Source organism: Populus trichocarpa, chromosome 4 (assembly GCF_000002775.5).
Source record: "Populus trichocarpa isolate Nisqually-1 chromosome 4, P.trichocarpa_v4.1, whole genome shotgun sequence".
Lineage (NCBI taxonomy): Eukaryota > Viridiplantae > Streptophyta > Magnoliopsida > Malpighiales > Salicaceae > Populus > Populus trichocarpa.
The window spans coordinates 4206945-4232962 of record NC_037288.2 but is presented as its reverse complement, the minus strand read 5'-3'; the positions used below and the strand labels follow the sequence as shown (position 1 = coordinate 4232962).

At 30.9% G+C, this 26018-nt stretch overlaps 3 protein-coding genes and 1 non-coding gene across 10 annotated transcripts; 1 reads left to right on the top strand and 3 right to left on the bottom strand.

The window, feature by feature from the left end:
- Positions 1 to 1167: 1167 nt before the first annotated feature.
- On the bottom strand, positions 1168 to 3884 carry LOC7476359 (uncharacterized). The gene is made up of 4 exons (XM_002305728.4): positions 3381 to 3884; positions 2548 to 2627; positions 2408 to 2466; positions 1168 to 1791 (listed from the first exon to the last, which is right to left on the bottom strand). The coding sequence occupies exons 1-4, from the start codon at positions 3669 to 3671 to the stop codon at positions 1487 to 1489; spliced, it is 735 nt and encodes a 244-aa protein (XP_002305764.1). The 5' UTR covers positions 3672 to 3884; the 3' UTR covers positions 1168 to 1486.
- A 9916-nt stretch (positions 3885 to 13800) lies between these two features.
- LOC7476360 (peroxidase 19) lies at positions 13801 to 16169 on the top strand. The gene is made up of 3 exons (XM_002305060.3): positions 13801 to 14290; positions 14431 to 14631; positions 15433 to 16169. Exons 1-3 carry the CDS (start codon positions 14018 to 14020, stop codon positions 16009 to 16011), a joined length of 1053 nt encoding a protein of 350 aa, XP_002305096.2. The 5' UTR covers positions 13801 to 14017; the 3' UTR covers positions 16012 to 16169.
- Positions 16170 to 16803: 634 nt separating this feature from the next.
- Positions 16804 to 19394, bottom strand: LOC127905168 (uncharacterized). Of its 7 annotated transcripts, XM_052451901.1 has the most exons (7): positions 19243 to 19394; positions 19122 to 19154; positions 18922 to 19008; positions 18752 to 18838; positions 18596 to 18655; positions 18011 to 18189; positions 16804 to 17478 (listed from the first exon to the last, which is right to left on the bottom strand). In XM_052451901.1, the coding sequence occupies exons 1-7, from the start codon at positions 19246 to 19248 to the stop codon at positions 17472 to 17474; spliced, it is 459 nt and encodes a 152-aa protein (XP_052307861.1). In that variant the 5' UTR covers positions 19249 to 19394; the 3' UTR covers positions 16804 to 17471. The 7 variants fall into 7 exon arrangements, 4 of the variants coding, with proteins under 4 accessions (XP_052307861.1, XP_052307860.1, XP_052307862.1 ...); XM_052451900.1 differs by having other exon boundaries at positions 16804 to 18189; XM_052451902.1 differs by having other exon boundaries at positions 16804 to 18189; positions 18779 to 18838.
- TRNAE-CUC (transfer RNA glutamic acid (anticodon CUC)) lies at positions 19338 to 19410 on the bottom strand. The gene has a single exon. It is a non-coding gene; the product is annotated as a tRNA-Glu (tRNA).
- Positions 19411 to 26018: the final 6608 nt, after the last annotated feature.

The window sequence follows — 26018 nt, the reverse complement described above, 5'->3', positions numbered from 1 at the left end:
TAGAAGCTCAATAAACTAATTTATCAACTCAAAACATCCCCAAATCGGTTTAAAAACACAAAATTATATAAAAGAGAAAAAAAGGCTCTAATTTTGCCTCTATCATTTTTTATTCCTATATTTTTATTTTTCATAAGCAATAAAATCTTTTTTTTTTTTGGTAAAACTGAGTACCAACTTAATGTCAGAGTGTTCTTTTGAGGCCACAATAACTCAATAGAAAATAAAATGAAACAAATCATCAAGTCTAATTCCTAAAAAACACAATATTAAATGACAAAATTAAAAAGAAATGTTTGATGCTCGGGTTAAAAAAACATTTTTATAATCTACAATAATTTTCCTCATATGCTATGATACACTCCACAATAAGACATCATTTGGAAACGCGGGCCAACCGGCGTTTCCAAAAAAATTTAATTTGTTTTTGCTAAAAATTAAATTTTTTTGTATGTTTTGGATCGTTTTGATGCGCTGATCTCAAAAATAATTTTTAAAAAATATAAAAACATCTTTTGATGCATTTCGGCATGAAAAACACTTTGAAAAACAATCATAACCACACTTTCAAATAAGTGCCTATATCAACCCACAATAGTTTTACCCACATGCTATGCTATGCTACACTCCACAATAAAAAGGACTTTCTTTTAGGTTTTTGTTAATAATTAATACGAATGAGTAAATTTAGGGATTCTGCCTATTCTTGGAAAGATCTTTTCTTTTTCTTTTTGTAGCTAAAATAAAAAGGAAACAACCTCGTGATTGCAAGAAGTTGCTAAGTTGTCATGGTTGCAGATGTCATCCAAAGATGCATATGTACTTGAGAATTGCAAAAGCTGGATTGAGTGGGAATTGGGAATCAAAGTTGAGAATTTCCCTCTAATTACTAGACCTTTATGTTGAAGCACTTTAATCATTTTATGTTGATTTTGTCTGCGGCCCAAAATTGCATGCCATCTTTTGGTTTCGAATTTTACATCTCAGCATTGAAATGCTTGAAATATGCAGACCTCCGTACAGCCCAATCCGTCTGCTTTTCAACATTTCACCATGTTTGACTTCCCTTTTTTATCTGTTTCCAGCATCTCATTCTTTGTTGGCTAAAAAAGAAGAAAAGAAGGACCGCAAAAAACAGGAAATAGAAATCACCCTGCACAGCAAACAGATTAACAAAGCGTACACAATTTATTGCTCTATACCTTGTTTCACAAAATTTTTGGAACATCCAAAAACCATTCCTCTACCAGGACAATTAATCACAAAAGCCTTCTTACAGGTACAATTATTGGATGCATGCAAGAACATTATTCAAACAGGAAAATGGTCCGACTGGAGCAATTTATCTCAACAGAAAATGACGTGCATAAGGCCTTTCCTTCATCTGCTTGATTCCATAGGTCTTGCTGCATCAGTTTTTAGGTCTTGCCTTAAATCTTTGCCTGTGACAGTTATGCTTCTAGTTGGTCAATTTTCTTTCACAAAATCACATAATGGGCATGTTCAGTGAACGCAAAACATCCTTGAACTCGAAATCTCGGGTTTGCTTGTTGAACTGTTCAACAAGCTTGAACCTCACATCGTTTAAGTAAAAAGATTGGGCAGTCTCTAAAATCCATTCAGCCTCTTCATCAGTAAGCTTGCTGGTGAAAACAATATCTCCTCGGATAAGAACCAAATCTTTGCTTTCTGCAAATTCAGTGTAGAATTTGACAGTTAAGTAGGGAGACGCCTGAGTTCCTCTTGATTTGTAGTCCTCAAGACCAGTGAAAATCATATGTGGCATCTGCACTGTGAAAAAAAATGTGGATGGAGATGTGAGCAGATGTGTAAGCATAACAAGGTCCAGATCAGGTTTTCCATCTACCTTTTAGACAACGAGGTACAGTGAAAAGGAGGATTTGGGACTGCAATATTGAGCAGATTAGTGCTGCCAGCACTCAATGTCGCTTATTAATGCTAAAAAGCATTATTATAAAATGGTGGTTGCTCAATGCAATGAACAGATAATCACTCAGATCTTAACTCGATAAGGACCATAAACACTATTCTCTTCCGATGTACCCATTACATGTGAAATAATAAAAAAAAAATCATGATAACCAAAAGGCTCAAATCAGCATTGTTATCCATTCAGCAATGCCACAGTCATTCTTAATACAATTCTTAGGAGATAACACATGATTGTGCCATAACAATCTAATTCCTAAAAAAACTTGAGTATTAGCATACGATATCATAAAAAGATTTTTAAAAAATAGATATCTAATACATCCCACTAAATAGGGTTAACAAAACTAAGGAATTTGCTTGCTGTGAAAAAATAACTTTTAGACAAGGCAAGCTTTAAGAATTAACTAGTAGATGATGTCAGTCAAAGCTAGTCATCAAAGTTCAGAAATCTAACCTTGAGCAAACATTGTTGTATAACCACTTCCTCTCCACAAAGGAATGACAAAATATTTGCTGAAGAAAAGAAGTAGGGCCAGTAAAAATAAGGAAGGAAAACATATATGTCCAACACAAAACATCATATGGTTGATTTACCAATCTGCAGCTCTTTGCACCAACAACTGATAAAGCTTGGCTTTCATGGATGCCCCGATATGTCCTCTTCCCAAATGATACTGACAAAGACAAACTCCACCCATAAGTAATATCCACAATAAAAATCACCCAGAAACTCTATCCATTAATAATACACTATCACTAATTGAGATCCTTCTCAAATATGCAAACATAATGGTTAAGAATAATCATCCCAAATGAAGGCATAGTAAATATATTAAAAAATGCTCTTAATTAAAGATGCCGGACTGCACATTGAGAGATATATAGTTAATACTGCGATTAAATTATAATCTCCTTTTATGAAAGTGTTTGAACTTATAAGAAAAGAATATAAACAACTAGTAAATAAATTCAATGTTTAGCTCATAAGCTAATTTCTGGGTTCTTCAAGTAGTGCATTAGTGTTTCACGATCCGAAGAATAATAAATGATTATCATATTCCAAAACATTTGTCTTCATAAAAAGAAATCTCCTTTCTTTACTTTTCCATGAGCTTTGTAGTTTGTAGTACTCAAACCAGGTAACGATATGTACTACATGGTTCATTTATGTGACTAAGGTAATGATATGTACTGTGTGAGTTTAAACCCCTTACTTCAAAAATTTCTACAGTTTTTTGCTCAGTTAATAATTCAATAGCGAACTCAAACTTGACTCCATTAATATGTATGAAGAAAACAAAACCAACAACAAGAAACTCAAGTTAAGCTCAGTTTACACCAATCTAATCTTTAAGTAGGCAGTTTCCAATCAAGTAAGCCAATCTATAGCACCAATCACAAACAAATAAAGAATTCTGGTACATTACATCGTCCCAAATGGAGGCGAGATCCTCGGGAGATTTAGTCTTGGCCCGTTCAATATCCATGATTGAATCCAACGGTTTTGGCTCTAATGGAGTGAACCCAGTTGCAAACCTTGATGTTCTAACAAAACCAAGCGAACCCCATTTGAGAAAATGGCCAGGGATGGCGGGTTCTTGTTGTTTTTGGAGATTTGCGCTCTTCAGAGAATGGGTATTGGAACTGCGTTTTATTGTTTGGGTCAGGAGTGTTGATAATGAAGAGGTTCTCGTGAGTCTTGATGATATGCGCTGCATAGTTAAGACTGTTAGCTTCGCAATTGAGCAATCTGGTGAATTGTTGAGGGCAGTTGTATATCGAAGAAAACTTGGTTTGGTTTCTCTTGCTCTTTGAGGAATTTTATCGAACAGTTGTGACGCGAAGCCACGGGAGTTAGGCTCGTGGACTTTGAGAGGGGAGGATAGATCGGCTGCCTGGCAAATGATTTTTGTGCGTGTTCAGAACTAAACGCATCAATTAACTTATGGGCCTATATTGGGCTCAGGTAATCGGGGCCATTTCTGTATTTGACTGCCAAAGGGATGAGAGGGAAAAACAAGTAAAGCAGGAAGCAATTGCATTTCTAGGGCTTCGTTCATTTTCTGCAATCCATGGATAATCTAAATTTCCATTAATTTTGACTTACATGTGTTAAGCTTCTATTGGTTTCAATTTCTTAAGAAATTTATTAGGAATAATTACAAAAAAAAAAACTCATGTTTTCATTTTGTTATTGTAATTTAAAAAATTACACTTTTTACCTTGAATTAAATAAAAATAAAAAAAATAAAAAAGATGATTGTTGTGCAGGTGAAAGGTGAAGAGATTTGGAGGTGGAGAAAGAAGGTAGTTCTTGCCTATACTCCTCAATTTCCTTTTTCCTTTTTTTCCTGAGTTCCTCCTTCCTTCTCACTGACTACTACAAATCATCTCTTTTCAAATTTTCTTTTCTCTCCTTCCTTTTTCTATAACCAAATCCCCCAATCTTTCTTTCTTTTTGTTTTTTCAAATTTCAAAAGCTTCTTTGAGAAAATTCCTTCAAATTTTCCTGTTTTTTCTTTTTCAAAGCACCCTCTCAAATAAAATTCTAGAAACCTTAAAGTTAGCAGTATCTCAACCCTTCAATTGAAATCTTTATTACGTCCCTGTGTAGTTACTTGGTTAGAAAGAGGAGAGACTAATTGGGTTGCCATGGAGTTGAGGTGAGCTTCAGTGAATGCAAGAGCTTCATCCAGTTTAATTTCTCCATGGATAATGAAGTATGAAGCTTCATACAATCTTCACAATCCTTTCGCGCCATGCGTAAGATTTTCCTTTAAGTTGCCTTCGTCATCCTTGAACTTGTTCAATACATCTGCTTCACCAATTGATAAACACAATAAAAAATGGCAATGAATCTACAATGAATTAAGAGTTGAGTAAATTTGAAAATGATCATAGAGAAAGCTTAATTACCACTTTGCTTCTATTTTCGTTGGGGTTAGCAGTATAAACTTTTGAGTGAGGTTAATCACATTATTGTAATTATAAATTAAGATGATATTTTTTTTATTTTGAGTTATTAAAGGCTTTTTAGTTATTAAATTGAATATAATAATAATTTTGTAAATATTTAAATATTTTTTTATACCTTTTTCTTTTACTTGTGTGAAGTTAAGGATATGAATTGTTATTTAAAATGTAAATCTATATAAAGTGTAACTTCTCATAATACAGTGGAAAAATAAAGATCAAATTATAAAAAGTTTTTATAATTATTTTGAATTTGAAAAACTAATAGAATATTATTAAAAGAAATTGTCTATATTTATTTAGTAATTGTTGATTTTTTTTTTAATTTCTCCGCATTAGCAAAAAAACAATTTGTTTTGTTTTGAGAAGTCAAAAAAAAATTGATTTTTTTGTTAATTTTTTTTACATAATTTTGTTATTATAAACTAATTAGCTAACAATAGATTGATTATTTGAATCTTTTAAATAATTTTTTTTATAATATTCTATAAATGATAAAATGAAAAATTTATTAATAAAAAACTCTTAATAATGATAAAAGTATAATGTTTTATAAGCATGATTAGCAAATTTGATTTTTCATGAAAGTTTTGGTTTTATATGTTTGAGATTTTCTATATTTTACATACAATTTATTTATTTATTGAAGTTTTTATTTTTAAAATAAAATAAATAATTATCCATGAAAAACAAATATTGAGGGAGTGATTTACCATTTTTTGGACACCATATTTTCAATACTAAGAATATATAACAAGCAAGTACTTTTGACCGTAGTTTTAACACCCAATACGACCTAGAGGATTGATTCGAGACCTATACTGATTTGAATTAACATAAAAATCAATCAGGAAATTAGCCTAAAAAAACCTGATAAACTTGAAGGGTTGATCCGAGACCTGATAAACCCGGAGAAACCCGACTCTAAATCAAGACATACAAAAATCAAACTCAATTTCAATTCCAATTCAAAAAACTCTTGAATTTATAATAATTAGAAACACTAAAATATCCAAGAACTAAACATAAAATAAAGAAAAAATATAAATTTTGAATGACATGAGGTCTAAAAGATTACATCTAACAATGGAGAAGTCATCATAGACATGGCAATATCCAAGAACTAAACATAAAATAAAAACTCTTGAATTTACAATAATTAGAAACACTAAAATATCCAAGAACTAAACATAAAATAAAAGAAAAATATAAATTTTGAATGGCATGAGGTCTAAAAGATTACATCTAACAATGGAGAAGTCATCATAGACACTAGCAATATGGTGTCCAAAAAATGGTTAATCACTCCATATTCATGGGCGGATATGGACTATTTGATCGAGTGAATTAGAGAGGCAATAATGAAATCAAGAGCAGACAGTGAGAAGAAGAGAAATGAAAGAGGGATTTTTGTATGGGTAGCCATAATAGACACTGGCAATGGCTAAAGAGAGAAAGAAAAGAAGGGGCATTTTGTGTGCTTAAAGGTTGTTTATGTGATTATGGGAAACAAGTCATGGTAGTGTGGGAAAGAGAGGAGCGATATTGTGACTTGGCTTAAAAAAACTCATTTTATTAAGATAACTTGTGTAACCAAGGCAAAGTTAATTTCATGTTTGTAAACTTGATCTAGAAACGAGATAAGAAGGTGAGATAACAATGTAGTGTGACAAAGAGATGAGTTGTAGGTCATGTGTTGTTTGAGTGGTTGGTGGCATAATCTTTCTTTTTCTTTACTTTTTTTTAGTGGTTAATAACATGCCAACACACCATGAGTTATGGGTCATTTGAGTGGTTGGTTTTCTTTATTAGAAAACCAAGGCTAAAAGCTTGCATTTATTTTTTTTACCTGGGTTAACTTGGGTTGATCCAAGTTAACTCATTTGACCTATAACCCGAATATTACCTCAAGTCGACTATCAGGTCCGGTTTAAAAATTATGCATGTGACTCTATACATTTCAAATTTAACCCTCATTCCACCACCAAATACCAATGAATCTTGTCCATTTACCATGTCACTCCAAAAGATCATTCTATTGCTTTCTCTTTTTAGTAATTTTACTATATTATTGGCTTACGCTACGTTGTGGGTCATATTAATTTTTTAATGTAAAAAAAAACATATTTGGGTGTTATTAATATTTTTCTAGTAGAAAAAAAAAATTAAATCATATAGGAGTTGACTTGATATGACTTGGTCAACTTGAAGTGTCTAAAGGTAACTTGGATAACCGATAAAAACATATTTTGATTTAAAAGAATTAAAGACATATTTTCAAAAACAATATTGAGACAGAAACAAATTGGATCAACCTGAGTCAACAAGGGTTAACCAGCCAAATCCACAACACAGGTCATGAGACCATGATAACCCAATATAAAACAAATCGAAATAAATTTTGAAGTTAAATTCTCAATCAACTTAATGCTGAAAGATAAAATAAAATAAAATTAAAATTAAAAAATATGACATAAAAAAAAGAACTTGAGTTAACTTGTCAAACCGTTGACATAGATCATAAGACTAAGATCATCCCATAGAAAATAAATCAAAATAAATTATGAATTTCAATTTCTAGTCAACTCAATGTTGAAGGATGAAATTGATATTAAAAAAGTGAAAAACAAAACAAACCGATTCAACCTGAGTTAACTCGTTAAACCCATGATCCAGGTCATGAGACTGAGATAACCTCATAGAAAGTAAACTGAAAAATAATTTGAGTCAACTCGAGTTAACCTACAAAACTTGTGACCCAGGTTTATGAGATTAGAATAACCCTATACAAAGCAAATAAAAAAATATATAAAACTCAATTCTTAATCAATAAATTGTTAAAGAAATTGAAAAATACTCAATGTAAAAAAATGATACAATAAAATAACTTGAGTCTACTTTGCCACCAAACTCATGATCTAGGTCATGAGACTAGGATAATCTTATAGAAAGCAAACAAAAAAAATCATGAAACTTATTTCCTAATCAACCAATTGTTATAGGATGAAATAAAAAAAAAGACAATTAAAAAAAACTCGAGTCAACCGAGTTAACCCGTCAAACCCACGACATGAGTCATGAGATTAAGATGAGCACATTGAAAGCAAACCATAATAAATCATAAAGCCTAACATCCAATAAACTAAATTTTGTGAGGTGATGCATAATAAAAGCACCACTTTTTTATCTTTATTTTTTTAATGTTAATAAAAAAAAAGATAAGAAAACAAACCGAGTTAACTCATATTAACTAGCCAACTCATGACCCAGATCATAAGATCAGAATAACCTCATAAAAAATAATATAAGAAAATAACCCGAGTCAACCCGGGTTAACATGCCAAACTTGTGACCCAGATCTATGAGATTGTGATAACTCTATAAAAAAAATAAAAACAAACTATGAATCTTAATTCTCAATCAACCAATTGTTGAAAGAATTGAGGAAAAAAAAATCAATCTAAAAAATGGACATAATAAAACAACTTAAGTTTACCTAAACTGACAAACATGTAATCCTGGTCATGAAACCGAGATAACGTTGTAAGAAACAATCCAAGACAAATCATAAAGTCTAATTCCTAATCAAATAAATATTGAAAGATAAAATTAAAAAAAATCTATTAAAAAAATAAATTCATGAAGTCAAACGAGTTAACCCGTTAAACCCGTGACACAGGTTATAAGATCGATATGACCATATAAAAAGAAAATCATAAAAAATCATAAAGCTCAATTTCTAATAAATTAAATGTTGAAGGATGAAATAAAAAAATAAAAATACATATCAAAAAATAAAAAAAAATTATTGCAATTAATAGTATTTTGTTAGATGCTCTACTGCATACCATCAGCACACCATTCAATTTCTCTTCTTGCATGACTTATCACACACACATTACCTTGCGTATATGACCTAGGAGAGTACTTTGGCCATATATTATACCCACTGGAAACAAATTAACATTAATATAAGAAAACTGTGGATGTGCATGGTGCGTCAGTGGTGTCCTGTTAGTTTCATTCGCTGGTGTCTTCGCTGGTGTCCTGTCAGTCCATTTCAAGTTGCTAATTGTATATATAACTCCTTCCCTTCCATTATCTATCTCGGGAAGCAGCTACGTGAAATCTAGGGCAGAAAATGAGTTTCTTGAGACTCTCTGTTGTGTTTGATATTTATATTGCTTTCATTGGTCTGAGATTGGATCCCTTGATCCATCTATAGTATGAAGGAACCACAAATTCGAGCCGAGGGTGGGTGTAAAATTTACAGTGTCTGGCTGGGAAATAGAAGAAGCTACATTGAAGTTTGGAAGACATAGCTAGGTTTTATCCTGGAGGGCCTGATCCTCAGTTTCTGCAACGTAGATGCAGAATCTTTGCCTTTAGAGACGTAGGTTTTATCCTGTAAACGGGCAGATTTCGAATCCTGTCCTTTTCCCTATAATAATAATAATAATAATAATAAAAGATGAAGAAGAAGTCAAGCTAGTTTTTCTCTTCCCGGAAACATGAAATATATTACATTATAGTTTTTCTTAGGTTTTCTTGCAACTCTTCTTGTTCTTGGTGACAAATTGACCATTCCATGTTAAAATCTGAACTTAAAATGTCAGAGAAAAGCAGTTTTCAACAAGTTGCCATTGTCTTCTACAATAAGAACACAGGCTTCCTTGTTTTTTCAGCACTGTTTTGGGTAAAATTGCAGTACTGGACTATCTCATCATCTTAGCAGACATCAAGCCCCCTGTAAAGAATGGACAACAATTCAGTTTGACCTTAAAGCGATCTTTGGATTTATTTATTTTTATAGGTTAAATTAGAATAAGAAAACAAAAGCATGATACCATCTAGTTTGAATAATAATTAATCCATCTAGTTTGAATTCTATACTAGTTTTTTTTTTTTCCCATTGTGATGCTGCGAAATGGTTTTTTAAATCAAGTTTATTTTAGTTATGTTATAATAATGGAATAGATATTTGTAAAAAAAAATAACAATTTGAAATCTGAAATATATTTTATCAAATGAATTTTCATTTTCTTATTAATATATTTTAAAAAAAACATATATATATTTGTTTATCAACATCACTTCTTTTGAATACAAAACTAAAGGTCAATAAAATAAATATTCATAAAAATCTAAATTTTTTGAATAAAGAGGAAAAATATATGTTTTCGATCAAAACTCTAATAGTTCCTTCTTCATTTATTTCTTATTTGTGTTTTACAAAAATATAATTTTTTATAAGAATCATTACTTTTTAATCAAAAAGTTTATCATGATCTAAAAAACAAGATTCAATAAAAAAATATAAAAAAATTATGACTCGATAATTTATATATAATAAAAAAATAAAAGAACTAATGTAAAAAAATAACAAAATAAATGATTATTCTCATTTAATATTTATGAGCATATTTTTTTTCATAAATCTTGTAAATTAGATTCATATATAACAATTCACAAAGTAATTAGTAAAATTAGTAAAAAGATTATAATCTTATTGAATTATGATAAAATTTGATGATATTTAAAATATTTTATTTAGAGTAAACTTGAAAGAAAAAAAACTAATAGGAGGGCAATATAAAAAGAGGCTAGACGTTGTCCCTATAAACAATAGCTTGTTTGTCTAGCCCATTCAAAAGTAGCTCATTCACGTCTGCCTAGCCCTCTTTTAACTTTTGTTAGCCAAATTCTTTTAATAATATACTTATTATAGATCCTTAATAACAGTTTTTTTTAAATATAAAAAAATATTAAAAGTATAAAAAATATTTTAAGTGTTTTGAGTTTGGTGATCATGCTAGACCCATAAGTCTTGGACAGCCAAGTTATACTCAAAAGACTTAGACCTAGCAGCAAAACTAAATTAAAAAAGTTAGGTCTAGCGGTCAATCCAGACCCAAATCTTTTGGATTAGACGGCAAAGTCAGACCTAAAAGATATGAATCTGGTGGCATGTCAAACTCAATACACTTGGGTTTGACGGTTATGTGAAACCCAAGAGTCGTGGGTCTAACGACCAAGTCAGACCCAATAACAAGCCATGTCAGCCCTAATAGCCCTAGGTCTAGTGTCCATGCCAGACCCATTAGACCTGGGTCTTGTAGCATGTCTTAACCCAACACGTTTCAACAACTTTTGGAATAAAAAAATAGAAAAGACAATATCTTCCTTCATAATATAAACATTTTATGTTTATAGCGTGGTCTGCAATATATATAGACAATACTAGCACAGTATTCTTCCCTCTCATTTTAAAGTATAATATAAGATGTGACGCTTAGCAGGCAATGCATAGTCATTGGGTTTAAATTTTGGCCACTTCTTATTATTGGAAAGTCATATTTTGTGTTCATGTAGCAAAAATGAAAACCCATCTCAACTCTTTTTTTTTTTAATCCAGAAACACCTAAAAATATGCTATAAACCCAAATAAATATATCTTTAACCCCAAAACATTAAAAAATTAAATAAATAAAAAACTTAAATTGACTAAAAAAAATCTCAAATTTAAACTTGTTTTTTGGCAAGATGACTCCACTCTTTATATAAGACAAACTTATTAATATCAAAATTAATCTTTTTTATTATTGAAATATATGATCAATTGAAACTTTTTTTATCTTCTTTAAATGCCTTTTTTTTTCTTAATTTGGTTTTTATTATTTTAATTTTTTCCTAACAACAAATTAAATTTTTTTCTTACATAAAATTGATATGTAGTTCACAGGATGAGCACTGCCAAAGACCTGGTACAGACAATTATAGCACATAAATTGATACAAACATTAAATACCAGGATGAAATAACAGAGTAAAGTTCGTTCGAGAAAAAAAAAAAAAACAGCAAAGTAGGATGAACAATGCATCCACAGTGAATCAAAACAGAATCCATAGTGTTAAGTGGGTTTTGTTTTTTTGTTTTTTTTTGTTTTTGTTTTAATTTTATTTTGCCTTTATTTAGAGAAAGGAAGAGAGAATAACGTCATTGTTGCCTTGTGATCCACTACAGTAACTCCAGGAAGAAAAAAAAGAACCTGAAAGTGTGACCAGCTAGTAGCCTAGTACTGCTAAATTCTAAGACAACAAGCAAACAAACAAACAAAAAAAAGCAAATAATACTGTAGTTACTGTGCAGCAAATGATTAACACTGATTATCACGTTTTTAAAAAAATTAATTTTTTTATATTTTTTTATAATTTTAATTTATTGATGTTAAAAATAAATTTAAAAAAATAAAAAATATATTATCTTGATACTTTTCTAAGAAAAAAATATTTTGAAAATCAATATCTACCCCAATCTCAAACATATTAAAGTAATATTAGAGAGACACAATAGTCTAACAGGGTATTTGAAAGTGTAATAGTAATTATTTTTAAAGTGTTTTTCGCTCAGAAATATATTAAAATAATTTTGTTATTTTAAAAAAATTATTTTTAACATTAAAACATCAAAACAGTACAAAAACATAAAACAAAAATAATTTTAAATAATAAAATTTAAACTTTAATCAACCTCCATTGAGACCTGACTGGGTTTAGTGTGACAGAATATTTGTGACATGTTCCCCATTAGATTTCGTACTGTGTCCACCATTCATGCGCTCACTTTATTTTAGAAATATAGCAGTTAATTAAAGTATATGCCATTAATTGCAATTTGCTGGGCTAGACAGGATTTATTTTATTTTATTTTATTTGATTTATTACACATCGAAGAGAGCAACTAGAGCGCGCGCATATGGAAATCAGGTTAAATCTCAGCAAGTACAGACCGCCACCTCAGCAAACCAAGATCAGCTGTTCCAGCCCACAGAAATCACGGCATGCTTACACATGTCACAGGGAAAGTGGGCACCCACTAGGAATTAAGTAACTTTTTGACACAGTGGCATGGGCGACTCTATGCACACACTTCTCTTTTCCAGGTCCCATAAATCTGGTGGGTGCCCAGTAGGAGAGAGTATAGAGTAATAATATTGACGGTCCATGCAGCTTTTACTGCACTCACACAAAAAGCGCTTTCCCTCCACGTATACCAACCAACCCTTTTTATGTTTTGTTTTTTCAATGTTTCGATTTCCGAGCGTTTTCGGGATTATACTATTTTTTTAATATAATTTAAAATATTAATTTAAATAAACTAACTTGAAATTATTATAAAAATTGAATTGAAATAACATCATCAACTCGAGTCTAAAATTAATTTAAATAAATAATAAAAATATTATTTTATTAAAAAAAATTCAAGATAATATTTTTTTAAATAAAAATATTTAGACAATAACATATAAGATCAATACAAATCAATATAAGTTAACCTTTCAAGTCTATTACTCGAGTCATGAAACTATAATAATTCTAAATAAAATAAGTTAAAATAAATTATAAAACTTAATTATTAATAAACTCATTGTTGAACGATGAAATTGAGAAAAAATCAATCTAGAAAAAAAACACAATAAAATGATATTTTTGAACAAAATTATAAAAATGTTATCGATAGTCTCGCAAGGTGTTTCTAAACTCTAATTACTCTAAAATTTTAACATGAGATATAACAATATCCAAGAAGACTACTTGATATAATTGATATCATAAATCTAGACAATTTTTTTTTAAAAAAAATCAGAATTTAGGCGAAATTTATGAAATAGATGAAGATTTTAAGTGAAATAAAATATATCTCAATTTATTTTATTTTTAAAACTAGATAGAGATATTCCGGCCATAACAAAACAAAATTCATAACCTTAGTCTTAATCACATCTGGAGAAGGAAAGCGAATTGGCTACTGATGGTTTTATATGCTACAATACCAATGGTTGAGCTTGATATACCAACCTGGTTCTTTTTCTTCTTCTTTCTTTCTTTCTTTCTCTCTCTCTCTCTCTCTCTCTCTCTCTAGCCTTATGCATAATTAATTTTTCCTTCGAGGCTTCACGGGTGTTGATTCTCTCCTCTTTTTTTACATGGCAATCTGTCCCTCAACAAACTTTCACAACTGAGCCTTGACTTGTGTGTGTGTGTCTATATATATATTTCTTCTACTATTTCTTCTTTGTCCTAAGCTGCTCATGTATACAACAATCATGCCTGCTCTTTCTTCTTCTTCTTCTTCTATTTGCACTTTCTTGCTTGTTTTCTTACTTGTTGTAAGAGCCTCAAATTGTGCAGCCAAAGCCACCAAGAGCTCTCGCCCTCCACGCCAATTATCTGTTGATTACTATGCTAAAAAGTGCCCTCAACTTGAGCAGCTTGTTGGTTCAGTCACTTCCCAACAGTTCAAAGAAGCACCAGTCTCAGGGCCAGCCACCATTCGCCTGTTCTTTCATGACTGCTTTGTAGAAGTAATCTCGATTCCACATTCTCTATTATCCTTGCCATGCATGCTCTATGCTTTAGCTTATTATCATGCTACATTTTTTGTAGCATAAATTAATTGATAAATTACCATCTTACTTAAATTTGATGCGTGGTTATATTGAAGGGCTGTGATGCATCAATATTGATATCAACAAACCCTGGAAGTAAAGAGTTGGCAGAGAAGGATGCAGAGGACAATAAGGACTTGAGGGTGGAGGGATTTCAGACTATAAGCAAGGCCAAGGACTTGGTGGAGAGAAAGTGCCCTGGTATTGTTTCTTGTGCAGACATTCTTGCAATTGCAGCCAGAGATTATGTCCACCTCGTATGTGCCTCATTTTCCTCCTCCTTCAATATCATACTCATCATTTCTGTTTTATGCTCTTGAATATATTTCTCCACACCAAATGTATCTCCATGTTGAAGCTTGAGTTTCCTTGTTCTATGCTCAAGTTGCAAGCTGCTATGATGTTATTACACAGTCTGCTTAGAAGAAAAAAAACAGCTTAATTTCCCTCTTTTGTTTTGGTGTAAACATATTTGCTACATAATGCTTCCTCTGTAGAAAGGTGGAGAAAAAAGTAGTTTGGTCATTTTTTAGGACAAAAACATGTAAACTTAGCATAGAAGGACACAAAAGGAGAACATTTATATTTCTATTTTCTCTTTTTGTCACTTGAATCACAGGTCTGCTTTGAACAGCTAAAGCCACTGTGCCTGTAATTTGTCCTAACCATAACAACATTGAAACTTCCAGTCTTCTGGGCTGGTTAGATCAGGTCACCATGGGAGACAAGGTTAATGATTAGTATTGGCATGTAAATTAATAGGGACAATCGAATCTCGTGATTTTATTAATTGCATTGAAAAATACCAAACACCTCTTTCATGATGTCAATACAAGAGGACAAGAACATCCATGTCGTGTTTCCAGCTTGTTCTGATTTCACATCAGGATAAAAGAACTTCTAATTTTTATTATTACAGGATGAGATTCTTTCAATTACTAATTATTAAAACAACATTGTCATCATCAAATAATGATATTTTTTTTGTCCAATAGCATCATTATCTATTAACCAAGGGTTCGTGCCCTGGTTTCATCTGTTACGTTTATGTGGCTCAGGCAGGAGGTCCTTATTACCAGGTGAAGAAAGGGAGGTGGGATGGGAAAATATCAATGGCATCTAGGGTGCCGTACAACATCCCTCGTGCAAATTTCACCATTGATCAACTACTAAAACTCTTCAACTCTAAAGGACTAACACTTGAGGACCTAGTCGTTCTTTCTGGTGCTCATACATTTGGATTTGCTCACTGTAAGCAATTTGTTAGCCGACTCTACAATTACCGTGGCACTAAACAGCCTGATCCTGGCATGGATCCAAGGCTACTAAAAGCTCTTAAAATGTCCTGCCCACAATTCGGTGGGAATCCAGACATTATTGCACCATTTGATGTTACAACTCCGTTCTTGTTTGATCATGCTTATTATGGGAATTTAGAGGCTAAATTGGGGTTGTTGGCCTCGGACCAAGCTCTATTTTTGGACCCAAGAACCAAGCCCTTGGTTCAACAATTAGGAAAGGATAAGAAAAGTTTCTTCCAAGCATTTTCAATAGCTATGGAGAAAATGGGCTCAATTGGTGTGAAAAGGGGAAGAAGACATGGAGAGACGAGGAGAGTTTGCAGTATGCATACATAATTGGATTTATTATTTTTTTTAATTTCCTTATTTTCTCGTTGTGGTAGATGTTTTGGGCTTTAATATTTTGGGGTTTGAAATTTGTAGTGAATGTCAGGAGATTTTGAGATAAATCATTCACGGAATAACATTCATCATATATATAATTTATCTTCAAACTTTTATTTTCAATGGAGTACCGAAACAAATATAGGGGTCAGTCTTCGTAATGTGTTTGCTTTGGATATTCATTCACCCAAAGAACAACAGAGGACCCAAGATGGTCTACTAATTGCTCGATTCAAAGAACGAATATCCTTCCAAGCCGAGGAAACCTTTCGCTATATAGAAATTTGTTTCCTTCAGAGAGTCCCTTGGCTAATTCATGGTCAAATAAATAAGGATAAAATTATTATTAGGGAAAATTATTTTAAATCTCCTCAAGGTTAGCCTCAGCTGTTGGTATGAGGGCAAGATGGTTCTGTTGGTGTTTGAGATTTGTGTGGGTGAAGGATGTTGGCAAGGCTGAGCAGTGTTGATCGGTTATGGTGGTGGTCAAATGGGCGGATGTACAATTGTAGAAGAGAAAGGTACCGGTGACTAGAGAAGTAGTTGTGCTTGGAGGCGATGAAGGGCTGATCAGTGATGATGATTTGGGAGAGGGAGACGGTTCTTTCCCTTTTTCAATTTGCTCCTTTTCTCCACTCTTTTAAAAAAGAGAGAAGAAAAAAGAAAGACAAACACAAACTTAAATTAAATTATCGAATTGTTTACTTACGTTTAATTAAAAGATAAAAAAACCTAACAGAAAAATTGAAGCGATGAAAAATTTCAATTATAATTCACTTCTAATTATCCCTCTAACATACAAAATTTGACTAGTTAAAACTTCATAAAATCTCCCCTTTTCCATCCTTTGCGAAGGCCACAAACTCTTCAAATCAGAACCATGAGAGCCGAAGTCCAGCGAGACACCACTGCAAGTGTCGAGGTCACTTCTCAATTCTAACTCTCTCTTTTTTAGCCTTCACTCTGCTGCTGATTACATTTAATTTTAAACAACCCTTCTTTTTTTGTTTTTTCTGTGTTTATGGTGTGATTGACTCTTAGTTTTTGAGTTAAACAAATAAATAAATGTGGACAGAAGTCCCCTCGTAATCATGAAATACATGCAGTTTAAAATTTATTGCATGAACAATAGCTGTGTTTTGCTAGAACTAGTTCATTCTTTTCTATGTTCTTGATACTGAAATTGCTTCAGAATTCATTCTGTGATGACTGATCTATTGCCTTACTGAAATCCCCCTTTGTTTTTGTTTAGATGGTGTATTCGGAGCAGTGATGACTACTTTCTATCCTTGTCCTTCCCTTTTTGTGCAGCTCCTTTTTACTTTGAGGCCCATTCCATAACTTTGATGCTTCGGACGGGTATAAGGTTACTGTCATGATTAATGCCTTTATTCTGGGGCAGTGTTCAATGACTAAAATCTGCAGAAAAATCATATCATGCATATGAAATTATTGAGAATCTGCTGAGCCGAACAATTAGCCAGCAGGCCAGCCCTCATCAAGCCCCTTAGCTGTCCACTAGTACAAGGTTCGAACTGATTGATGTAATGTGATCATGCAATTGGATAAGGGAAATTATTGAATAGATGTTACTCAATTTCTGTACTCAAATACCATGCATATGAAACTGCTAGTTCTACGCCACTCGTTTCTGATTCTAATAAGAAAAAGACTGATGGCCACTCCATTATTTAGGTGTATAATTATATGCCAGAGCAAACCACTCTACTTCTTTCTAGGTGTAATGAATCACATAATTGATTATTACGGCTTGTTTGGTGTGGTAGCCACAGCTATTGCGGCAACAACGCACCCCTCCTTTCCTAAAAACATTCATTGCTTTCTAAAGAAATTCATCCAAAATTATCTCTACTAGTGGGGTCCTGAATCAAACCCAGCTGTGTGTTCACTTTACTCGGTTAGAAATTAAAGAGAAAATAATTACAAGTACCTCACACCATCAGCTCTGGTTGCAAATGCTGAAGCAGTATTGCCATTGTGAGATAGTTTTGCTGCAGAATTATCAGGAGGTTCTAAACTCTCACTGATTCCCGCAGAAACTTCAAATAATCCACACATGATGCACAAGCAATCTTTCATCAAGCCTTTGTAGTTTGCTCTTCTTGAACTCTGCGACATAAACAAGATACAAGATATTCACATCATGAAACGTCTTCAGCAAGGAGAGAATTTTAATTTATGAACAAGGAAGGATATTGAAAGTTTTTGGAAGGCCGAAAGTATACGAAATCAATTAAGGACCACACCATCATAATCAACAAATTACAAAACTCAATAAGAAAATAACTCAGAAGGAGCAAGAACTCCCTTAGACGGGTCCAGTTCATGGTTTCTGCAGTACGATAATAAACTGTTTAAATCTCCCAGGTGCTGAAAAGCATATGAACAAGGGATGTGTCAATACCTCCATACACCCTGTTACGTTGCAATCATTCTCTATGTCACAAGAATAAGCACTTGTTCATGAAAAAAAAATACGATTCAACCACTGCAATTATAAGCTTATCCAACTCACCAGTGAGTTAAGCGGTCTGCTGATACTTGTACCGCCAGCTCCGCTCTCGCGAGACGAGGCCTAATATTCAGCAAAAAAGAATGTTATATCTAACACCATCATCATCAACATATAGATAGATAGATAGAACTTAAAAAACCTTGATCAAATACACACCAGGATAAAAGCAGAAGAACTTAATACCTCCGCAACCACGAGTGGCCGAGAGGCTTCTTTACCCGACAAATACACGCCAGGATAACGCTAAACGCAAGCAAAAACAAATTAAATTCTCTAAGTATCATCTAAAACTGCAAGTTCAGATTAAAAGAGAAGCAATTGAGTACGTTATCTAACTCATTTAGAAGCCTCGAGTAATCAATTCCAAGGATTTCCCAGCCCTCGGAATTTGAAACACCGCCTCGCACAGTTTGCTTCACAGAACACAAATTCCATAATAGTAACAATAATTACAATTCCTAAATCTCTAATTTGAAGGAAACAAAAGAAAGGAAATTCCTTTGTTGGAGGAGTTTCGTTACAGTACAAGAGCTGCGAGCTGCTTCGAGAAATCCAATCCCTAGCGTTTCAATTTAAACAAAAACAAAACACGATTTATTAATAAAATCAGATGAGACGATTAACAAGTGGCGGAATAAATGGCTTACTATCATCGTTGGCGTCTGGTGTGTGTTTAGAATCGGAGGCGGAGTCTAGGATTGCTAAAAGGTTCTCTTCCATTCATGCGAAAATGGAAAACGACTTCCGTTGCCGGGACTTGAACCCGGGTCGCTCGGGTGAGAGCCGAGTATCCTAACCAACTAGACTACAACGGATTCTTGTTTGAAGTCTATTTAATACAATATTTTATAGACAAAATAAATTTAGAAAGAGAAGTGCTTTTTATTTTAAAATATATTGAAATAATATTTTTTTTTATTTTTTAAAATATTTTTAATATCAGACACTTAAGAACAATTAAAATAGTATATCTATTAAATGTACAGGCTCAAGTGGGAAGAACCATGCCATTAAAAAAAAATGCCCTTTTTTTATATTAGAAAGACAAATAGTATATCTATTAAATAAATAAAAAACAACTCCTAATTTTCAATAATAACTCATCAACATTAAAAAAACTTATCATTAGGTTATTAGATAATTAATGTCAATAATTCTACCCACCTTAATTCCCATGTAACTTGGAAAATATCATGGCTATAAAAAAGATCATAGCTTTAGAATAGGGTTGGCAATCTCTAATTAAAAATCCTCTCTTTTCATCATTTTTTACTTGTACTATGCCATTCTCATGTTTACATCCACCGTCTTTTCATGTTCATATTCTTCCCTCCACCAAAGTAGTCACGAGCTTCTTATTCAACTACCTTGACTTATTACACAAAATGTTAAAAGGCTAAAGTCTTTCTCATAATTTACTGTAGACTTTCACCTTTTCTTTTACCGAGACTTTTTTTTTTTATCTCGCTTTTGAATTGCGAAATTAGAGGCCAATTTAAATTAATTTTTTTTTTTTGGAAAGGATAAGATTAAAAAATAGAGGATCAAAGTGAGAAAAATAAAGGGAATGAGTGACTTTAACAAAATTTTGGTGAATGTTTAATGTAGTCCCCAAACTTTTTTAATTGTAAATGTTTGGTCCCTTCAATTTTTTAAATTTAAGAACCAAGTAAATTTTGATCCCAAACTCTATATTCCTTATTTTTTGATCCCTAGTTTGAGAGAGGAGAGAGAAAAACGTTGAATTTCAATTATAGTGAGAGAAAATCATCGTTTACACCGATTATGCCTACAGAAAAAGATGACTTTGGATTTAATGAGTTCCTCTAAATGGAGAGTTTTGTTTTTTCCATTGAACTTGCTTGATATGATAGATCTGAGCCTGAAAATAATTTTAGCATTGAGTTGACTTTGAGTTTTAGGGCTATTTTTTAGGTTGTTTGAGGCCATAAATATATTTTACAAGGTGTTTAGGGGTTATTTTGGTTTTTTGGGTCCATGAAAATGAGTTTTTCTTGGTCTAAAACATCATAACCTAACTTTTTGATGACTAGAAGTCACTAGAATCTAGACAGGGCAGGCGACGCATCACCTGCTATTTATTTTTTCAAAAAATCAAAGGGTTGACTACACATAAGAAAATAATAAAAAATAATAATAAGGCCCAAGGTGGGCTACTTCAAACATGCATGTCCGTGCCTTTTACTTAAGATCTATGCGCTCTTGCTCAATCAAGACCGTGTGCCTGAGCCTTTTTTCTTTTGCTATTTTTTTTTCCAAAACTTTACCCATCATAATTAGATCTTTATTGATTTTTCTTGTTTATTTTTTTTTTAATTTTATCGTTTAATATTTTGTTGATTATTAATTGGGTAACATAATTTGTTTCGGTTTTGTATTTTATTCCAATTACCCTAATATTTGGTTGGTTCTCAGTTTTATAGTGTCTATTTTAGATAAAACAATTATTAAAAAAAAATTATTTAACCCAATTGAGTCCATGATCTTGATCACAAGTTTGGTTGATTAATTTCAGTTGGCTAGGAATCAGACTTTATAATTTTTTTTGTTGTATAGATAGTTTTTAATTTATTTAATTAAATACATAAATGAACTTTATGATTTGTGTTTGAAATTTTTTTCATGTTAAAAAACATGTAGAAAATGCTATCATAATGAAAAAATATTATCCGATACGTGGCGAAGTGTGGGTTATATATCTAGTTCTTATTAAACATCATCTCATCCCAATATATTTCCCAACATGATCCAATAGCCTAGAGCTCATAATCACGAGGAATTAATTTAAAATATAAAATGATAATTTTTTTTTAAAGTAGCATAATAAAAATAAATTTTTTGTGAAATAGCATGATTTAATTTAGAAAATAACATAATTTATAGAACATACGCGACTTATGTGAAATGCCCTTTTTTTCCTATCCTATAGTGGAAAAGGGCCCTAATTCGCAAGGATATTCTGTAGTCTTAGTAAGAAGGGGAAAGGTTAAGGATTTACCCAGTGTAAAATATCACATTGTTTGAGGAACCCTAGATGCTCAACTTCACTCCTTGGGCGGGAAAGGAATCTTTTTTAAAATGTGATAATAAAGTCAATTTTAATATATTTTTTAAAAATATTTTAAATTTGAATTTTAAAAAACAAATAAATATCATTCTTAATATCAAGTTGTGATAAAAAAAAAAGATATTTATTTACATTTAAAAGCTGTTTTAAATTTTAAAATTAAAAAATACATCTACTCAATCAATAGTATTATCTTTATCACAACTACAATAAATACAATATTTTTTTTTTAAAAGATAATATTTTAAAAATAAATAAACATTAGTCTCAATCTCAAGTTGTGATGAAAAAAAGATATTTATTTAAATTTAAAAGCTATTTTCAATTTCAAGTTTGAAAAGAATGATATCTACTTGATATTCAATAGCATTAATTTGTTTGTGTATCCAGCCATTAAAAAATAAATGAGGGAGTACAGGAAGAATTTATGAAGCATCCTTTCAAAGAGTTATAACATAGATCATATCTTAGAGGTAACATGCATGCAGAATCGCTTTAAGTTGTAAACGACACAAACATCAATGGTCTCAACTCCTATCCGCATCTCAATTAATTCAGCTGCGTCATCTGCCAAATATAAGTACCGTATTTTTGTTGGTTGAAACCTATAGTGTTTGAGATTGTGATTTGAAAATGTTTTTAAAATTTTTTAATTTTTAATTTATTTTTAATTAATATTTTTTTTGATATTTTCAGATCATTTTGAAATACTAATGTCAAAAATAATTTTTTAAAAATAAAAAAATTATTATTTTAATATGTTTTAAAATGAAAGGTATTTTAAAAAACAAACGTTATTATACTTTCAAAATCTGGTTGAGATTTGTTGGGCTAACCAAACTAGATTAATAATAATAAAATAAAATAAAAATACTCAAAATAAAAATAAAAAATATTCACAGCTATATTTTCAAAATGAAATTTTTTTCTCCCTAAATTTACCCCAAGTCAATATTCACAGCTACACTTTCAAAATATTCCGCGGTGTTTGGGATAGAAGTGTAGCTAGTTTTTTTTATGTGATCCACACAAAAAAAACATATATTTTTTATTTTTATAAGATATAATTTATTGTTTAAAAAAATTATAACTTTGTATAAAACCAACCACAATTCTAGAAATTGATATTCCAACCTGGAATTAGCTGTACGCTGGAGGTGGTGCTGGACTTCTGGGTCAATAAATGTGGTAGATGTTTAAGAAATAAATTAAAAAAAAAAAAAAGAGGATAGCTTTAATGCACCGAAAATCACTGACAGCTTAGTAAATCACCAACGACATAGATCTGTTTCCATGCCTCCCCTTTACCAATGGACCCCAACGAGGGCCGTCTTTTAATGAGAAAGAGTTAGCAACAATTTTCAGATAAAATAGAATTTCAGCTCTCGTGATTGGATTTCTTCGTCTTCTTCTACTCTTTTTTCATGACAAAGAATCGTTATAGCTTTATACTATATAGGTGTCACATGTTACACTACGAGTAAGATTAATTTTTTCTTAAATTTAAAAGAAATGGTGATGATAATTAGGACCCGTTTATTTGCTGAAAAGTAATTTTTTTTTGAAAAGTAAATTCCGAGAAAATGAATTATTTTTCGATGTTTGGTAGTGTAATGAAAAATAAATTGGAAAACACTTTCCAGTGTTTGGTTATGTCATGAAAAATAAGTTAGAAAATAAATTATTAATGTTTTATTTTTTTCAAGTTTATTAAAATAATGAGGAACAAATATTACAAATTAAAAAGTTGAATGAGAATGAAATTGAAAAAAAATATAATTTCATAAATTATCTCAAATAAAATAAATAATAATCAAAATAATAGAAATCAAATCTAAAAAATAAAAAAATTAAAAGATGAAGAAATTCAAATAATAATAATTAACATTTCATAAATTATTTCAAATAAAATAAGTAACAATCAAAAGAATGAGGACCAAATTTAATAGATAAAAAATTTCAATTAAAAAATAATAAGGAAAAAACAAATAACAATTATAAAAATAAGGATCAAAATTAATATAAAAATTAAATTCTAAGGGATGAAATTGAAAAATAAATATTTAAAACAAAATATATATATAGCAATCAAAAGTTTGAGGACCAAATTTGATATAATCAGCAAATAATATGACATTTCTAAATTTTTCACAACTTTCAGAAAAGTGTTTTCTGCCCAAAATAAAAGGAAAACACTTTCCTGGAAACCAAGCCAAATTTTCCTTTGACTGGAAAGTGTTTTCCGTTGACCAACTTTTCTAATGACAAACAAACACAGGAAAGTTTGGAAAGTGGTTTTTCAAAAACTAATTTTCAAGAAACAAACACAGCCTACATTTAATCTTTAGGTCAAACAATTAAATGGAAAGAAAATAAAAGAAATTGAAAGAAAAAAAAAAGAATTATCAAAGAAGAAAAACTTGTGTCAACTTCAATAACCCGTTACATGTAATATTAGATTAAGATAAGAAAAAAAAATTAAAAAAAAAACATAGAAAAAAAATTGAAGTTAAATCAATATAAAAACACTAAAAAAAACTTGATTCAACACGGGTTAATTTGACCATCTCGTATCCAGGATAATCCCAAGAAAAAAAAAGTGAAAAAACCACAAAGTTCAAGGGTCATTAATTTAATGTCAAGGGATGCAATGAGAAAAAAAAAACAATTTCATTAAAAAAATACCGAGAAAAAAAAATCTAGTCAGACTGGGTTAACTCGACTAACACATTACTCGAGATATAAGATTGATATAACCTAACAAAAAAAAAAAGCAGAACAAATCATGTAGTTCAAGGCCAATAACCAATGTCAAATTATAAAGTTAAAAAAAAATCAATTTATAAAACAAAACTTAAAAGAAAATATAAAATTGAAACTAGTGACCTAAATCATGAGAAAGAGATTACTTCATAAAAAAGAAACACGAAAAAAACAAAGCAAATTTCTCAATCATAAAAAATTGAAAAACAATATAGATAACCATCAAAATAATATGGATAAAATTTGATATATGAATAAAATTTGATATAAAAACTAAATGAATAAATAATTAGTAATTAAATAAAAAACAAAATAAATTCAAAACATGTGTTGCCGCATAGACTTCTCTGCAATTGGACACATTGAACGACATGAAAATTAGTTGTTTATGGATGCTGGACACTGTTGCACCCACCACCCAAGGGTGCACATGGTCTCCACACTCTGACGCGTATAAATTATATGTCACCCATTTTTTTTTTTTAATAATATGAATATTTATTAGATTACTAAATTTCCCCTAACTAAAATAGATAATAATAGAAAAACCTTACTAAAAAATGAAAATACCCTTAAGACAACATCCTTACTACAAGTTCCCTTAACAATAGCTTAATAGTGTTTTCGTTTTTAAGTATAATTAAGTCAATTTACTATTTTTTAAAAAATAAAAAGATTAAAAAACCCTTTTATGCCGGTTTTTTTTAAAAGGTAATTAGATCTTTTTATTATTTTAAAAAAGAAAAAAAAAAGACTAGGTTACCTCAATTTAATTTTTTAATTCCAATTAAACTATGTGAAATGATCGATGATGTCAGCTCAACTGCAATATTAATTATTTTTGAGACTCAACCAACTGATCAATGGAGTTGCTCTGAATATCAACATCAAAACTCATAGATGTTTTTTCATCAATGGAGTGCCGACGAGTATCTTCTCATTCATCTGTGTATATCAGTTGGACCACAGGCAGTTGCTATATACACTTATAGCAACTTCTTCAAGCTCAAATAAAGGTTTTTTATTTTTTATGTTTTTTTATTAACTATCTAGGTGGTGGTCCAGTGGTAAGAGATTGGGACCAAAAGATTTGCTCCCTCTGTGGTTTCAGGTTCGAGCCATGTGGTTGCTCATATGATGGCCACTGGAGGCTTATATAGTCGTTAACTTCAGGGCCCGTGGGATTAGTCGAGGTGCCCGCAAGCTGGTCCGGACACCCATGTTAAACTAAAAAAAAAAATAAAGTTTTTTATTTATAAATTTATGTGTCATAAGCATAACATAAACATGGCTAGTAATACACGAAGTGTTTTTTCTTCTTCTTAATTACTAGTATTATTTAAATAATTTATAGTATTTTTTTTCTAATTTCTAATACATTTTTAAGAATATTTATGAATGAATAAGTTTAAATTATTTCTAAGTAAGTATTTCTAGTATTTTTTAAATTAAAATGCTTAGTTTTTTTTTAAATATGAGTAGTTTTACATAAAGCTTGATAATTTATAATTAAATTAGTTTGTTGATTGTTAAAACATATCCCTGAATTTTGATTGTATTAAAATAAAAACT